Source organism: Lampris incognitus, chromosome 8, assembly GCF_029633865.1.
Source record: "Lampris incognitus isolate fLamInc1 chromosome 8, fLamInc1.hap2, whole genome shotgun sequence".
Taxonomy (NCBI): Eukaryota; Metazoa; Chordata; class Actinopteri; order Lampriformes; family Lampridae; genus Lampris; species Lampris incognitus.
The window spans coordinates 58,159,342-58,164,209 of record NC_079218.1 but is presented as its reverse complement, the minus strand read 5'-3'; the positions used below and the strand labels follow the sequence as shown (position 1 = coordinate 58,164,209).

Below are 4,868 nucleotides of genomic sequence, written 5' to 3'. Positions count from 1 at the left end.
TCTGAGCCGTCCCGGTCTCTGCTCCTCCCCCTCTGCTGATCCGGGGAGGGCTACAGACTACCACATGCCTCCTCCCATACATGTGGAGTCACCAGCCGCTTCTTTTCACCTGACAGTGAGGAGTTTCACCAGGGGGACGTAGCGCGTGGGAGGGTCACGCTATTCCCCCCAGTCCCCCCTCCCCCCTGAACAGGCACCCCGACTGACCAGAGGAGGCGCTAGTGCAGCGACCAGGACTCATACCCACATCCGGCCTCCCACCCACAGACACGGCCAATTGTGTTTGTAGGGACGCCCGACCAAGCAGGAGGCAACACGGGGATTCGAACCGGCGATCCTCGTGTTGGCAGGCAACAGGATAGACCACCACACTACCCGGACGCCCCCCAAACTAACAAGTTTAATTAGCTGTTAATAATAATAATAATTTGTTTGTTTAGCACTTTTGTAAAGCAGTACAAAGTACTGTACACGGACGTAAAACCAGACGTGTGTCGTCACGGTGGAGCCGCTGTTGTGTTTGACTGCTTGTCAGAGCATCACACATTTTGTAGGGTCGTCACATTTCTATTTCATTCTTTGGTGGATGAGCATAATGATATGATTCCATGGATGTGTTGTTTTCACTCGGTTGTATTCAGTTGTTATTTCAGCAGATAAACTCTAGTATTGTACCCTGTGTTCAGCTGTTCATGTCCTTCATCAGGCGTGTTGTGTCTCCACCACGCTTGTGGATGTGGGTGTGTTTATATGTGATGTGGGTGTGTTTACATGTGATGTGGGTGTGTTTACATGTGATGTGGGTGTGTGGGTGTGTTTATATGTGATGTGTGTGTTTACATGTGATGTGGGTGTGTTTATATGTGATGTGGATGTGTGGGTGTGTTTACATGTGATGTGGGTGTGTTTATATGTGATGTGGGTGTGTTTACATGTGATGTGTGTTTACATTTTATGTATGTGTGGGTGTTTACATGTGATGTGTGTGTGTGTGTTTACGTGTGATGTGTGGGTGTTTACATGTGATGTGTGTGTGTGTGTTTACTTGTGATGTGGGTGTGTTTACATGTGATGTGTGTGTGTTTACATGTGATGTGGGTGTGTTTATATGTGATGTGGGTGTGTTTACATGTGATGTGTGTTTACATTTTATGTATGTGTGGGTGTTTACATGTGATGTGTGTGTGTGTGTTTACGTGTGATGTGTGTGTGTTTACATGTGATGTGTGTGGATGTGTTTACTTGTGATGTGGGTGTGTTTACATGTGATGTGTGTGTGTTTACATGTGATGTGGGTATGTTTACATGTAATGTGTGTGTTTATATGTGATGTGGGTGTGTTTACATGTGATGTGGGTGTGTGGGTGTGTTTATATGTGATGTGTGTGTTTACATGTGATGTGGGTGTATGTTTACATGTGATGTGGGTGTGTTTATATGTGATGTGTGTGTTTACATGTGATGTGGGTGTGTTTATATGTGATGTGGATGTGTGGGTGTGTTTACATGTGATGTGGGTGTGTTTACATGTGATGTGGGTGTGTTTACATGTGATGTGTGTTTACATTTTATGTATGTGTGGGTGTTTACATGTGATGTGTGTGTGTGTGTTTACGTGTGATGTGTGTGTGTTTACATGTGATGTGGGTGTGTGGATGTGTTTACTTGTGATGTGGGTGTGTTTACATGTGATGTGTGTGTGTTTACATGTGATGTGGGTATGTTTACATGTAATGTGTGTGTGTTTACATGTGATGTGTGTGTGTGTGTTTACATCTGATGTGGGTGTGTGTGTTTACATGGGATGTGGGTGTGTGTTTACATGTGGTGTGGGGTGTGTGTGTTTACATGTGATGTATGTGTGTTTACATGTGATGTGGGTGGATATGTTTACATGTGATGTGGGTGTGTTTACATGTGATGTGTGTGGGTGGGTGTGTTTACATGTGATGTGTGTGTGTTTACATGTGATGTGGGTGTGTGTGTGTTTACATGTTTTGTGGGTGTGTGTGTTTACATGTGATGTGGGTGTGTGATAAGACAGGAGACTGTTGTGTTGTCTTGACACGTCCTCTTCCTCCTCGTCTACAGGCGTCCAACAGTGCGTCTTACATCCAGGATGCGTTCCAGCTGCTGAAGCCGGTGTTGGAGGTCTCCCACATCCAGCGGGGCGCCGTCAGCCCAGCAGTGACCAGTTAAACCGTCAACATCGCCCCCTGGTGGTGCCAGTGCAACTGGGACTGCCTAGTAGAAACGACACAGCTTTACATTTGATGGGGGGGGGGGCTTGAGGGGAGGGCTGCTTCAGCATCTATTCAGCAGCCATGATGAGTTCCAGCCAGACTCGGTCTGATGCCCGCAGACAGACGTGTGTTCCTCCTGTTGTGTGTCCTGTGTGGGTGGTTGCAGTGCCGTGTGTTGTGTGTGCAGCAAAGTAAATGGACTCGTACAGTCACAGCACTGAGGACATTAAAGAAGAGCAGCTCTCTGAAGGACAGACGGCAGTAAAGGTTGCCGGGCGCCATTAAGGATTACACAGACTAAAACTTCCTGATCACTACAGCACCGAGGGACTTCACTGTGCTCAGTTTTCTCAGCATCCTTCGTCACAGCATGGCCAATAGTCACAGTATGGGGCCGATAGTCACAGTACGGGGGGCGATAGTCACCGTACGGGGGGCGATAGTCACAGTACAGGCGATAGTCACAGTACGGGGGCCGATAGTCACAGTACAGGCTGATAGTCACAGTACAGGGGGCGATAGTCACAGTACGGGGGGCGATAGTCACCATACGGGGGGCGATAGTCACAGTACAGGGCGATAGTCACAGTACGGGCCAATAGTCACAGTACAGGCTGATAGTCACAGTACGGGCCAATAGTCACAGTACGGGGGGCGATAGTCACCATACGGGGGGCGATAGTCACAGTACAGGGCGATAGTCACAGTACGGGCCGATAGTCACAGTACGGGGCGATAGTCACCGTACGGGGGGCGATAGTCACAGTACGGGCCAATAGTCACAGTACGGGGCGATAGTCACCGTACGGGGGGCGATAGTCACAGTACGGGCCAATAGTCACAGTACGGGGCGATAGTCGCCGTACGGGGCGATAGTCACAGTACGGGGTGATAGTCACAGTACGGGCCAATAGTCACAGTACAGGGCGATAGTCACAGTACAGGGCGATAGTCACAGTACGGGCCGATAGTCACAGTATGGGTGATAGTCACAGTACAGGGCGATAGTCACAGTACGGGCCGATAGTCACAGTATGGGTGATAGTCACAGTACGGGCCAATAGTCACAGTATGGGTGATAGTCACAGTACAGGGCGATAGTCACTGTACAGGCTGATAGTCACAGTACGGGGTGATAGTCACAGTACGGGCCAATAGTCACAGCATGGCCAATAGTCACAGTACGGGGCGATAGTTACAGTACGGGGCGATAGTCACAGTACAGGGGGCGATAGTCACCGTACGGGGCGATAGTCACAGTACAGGGCGATAGTCGCAGTTCGGGGGCGATAGTCACTGTACAGGGCGATAGTCACAGTACAGGGCGATAGTCACCGCACGGGGCGATAGTCACAGTACAGGCCGATAGTCACAGTACGGGGCGATAGTCACCGTATGGGGCGATAGTCACAGCACGGCCAATAGTCACAGTACGGGGCGATAGTCACAGTACGGGGCGATAGTCACCGCACGGGGCGATAGTCACAGTATGGGTGATAGTCACAGTATGGGTGATAGTCACAGTACGGGCCAATAGTCACAGCATGGCCAATAGTAACAGTACGGGCCAATAGTCACAGTACGGGGCGATAGTCGCAGTACGGGGCGATAGTCACAGTACGGGGCGATAGTCGCAGTTCGGGGGCGATAGTCACTGTACAGGGCGATAATCACAGTACAGGTGATAGTCACAGTACGGGGTGATAGTCACAGTACAGGGCGATAGTCACAGTACAGGCGATAGTCACCGCACGGGGCGATAGTCACAGCATGGCCAATAGTCACAGTACAGGCGATAGTCACAGTACGGGGCGATAGTCACAGCATGGCCAATAGTCACAGTATGGGTGATAGTCACAGTACGGAGCGATAGTCACAGCATGGCCAATAGTCACAGTATGGGCGATAGTCACCGCACGGGGCGATAGTCACAGCATGGCCAATAGTCACAGTATGGGTGATAGTCACAGTACGGGGCGATAGTCACAGCATGGCCAATAGTCACAGTATGGGTGATAGTCACAGTACGGAGCGATAGTCACAGCATGGCCAATAGTCACAGTATGGGCGATAGTCACCGCACGGGGCGATAGTCACAGCATGGCCAATAGTCACAGTACGGAGCGATAGTCACAGTACGGGGCGATAGTCACAGCATGGCCAATAGTCACAGTACGGGCCAATAGTCACAGTACAGAGCGATAGTCACAGCATGGCCAATAGTCACAGTATGAGCGATAGTCACAGTACGGGGCGATAGTCACAGCATGGCCAATAGTCACAGTATGAGCGATAGTCACAGTACGGGGCGATAGTCACAGCATGGCCAATAGTCACAGTACGGAGCGATAGTCACAGTACGGGGCGATAGTCATAGCATGGCCAATAGTCACAGTATGAGCGATAGTCACAGTGCGGAGCGATAGTCACAGCATGGCCAATAGTCACAGTATGGGTGATAGTCACAGTACGGAGCGATAGTCACAGCATGGCCAATAGTCACAGTATGGGCGATAGTCACAGCATGGCCAATAGTCACAGTACGGAGCGATAGTCACAGTACGGGGCGATAGTCACAGCATGGCCAATAGTCACAGTACGGGCCAATAGTCACAGTACGGAGCG

General features: G+C 50.2%; 1 protein-coding gene across 1 annotated transcript in view; it reads left to right on the top strand.

Annotated features, from left to right (window-relative positions):
- The window catches only part of fam114a2 (family with sequence similarity 114 member A2), a 34,616-nt gene extending 31,986 nt beyond the window's left edge, over positions 1-2,630 (top strand). Inside the window, exon 14 of the mRNA XM_056284889.1 lies at positions 2,092-2,630. Coding sequence (XP_056140864.1) covers positions 2,092-2,199 — 108 coding nt within the window. The 3' untranslated portion in view covers positions 2,200-2,630. The remainder of the gene's footprint in view (positions 1-2,091) is intronic.
- The last annotated feature ends 2,238 nt before the right edge of the window (positions 2,631-4,868 follow it).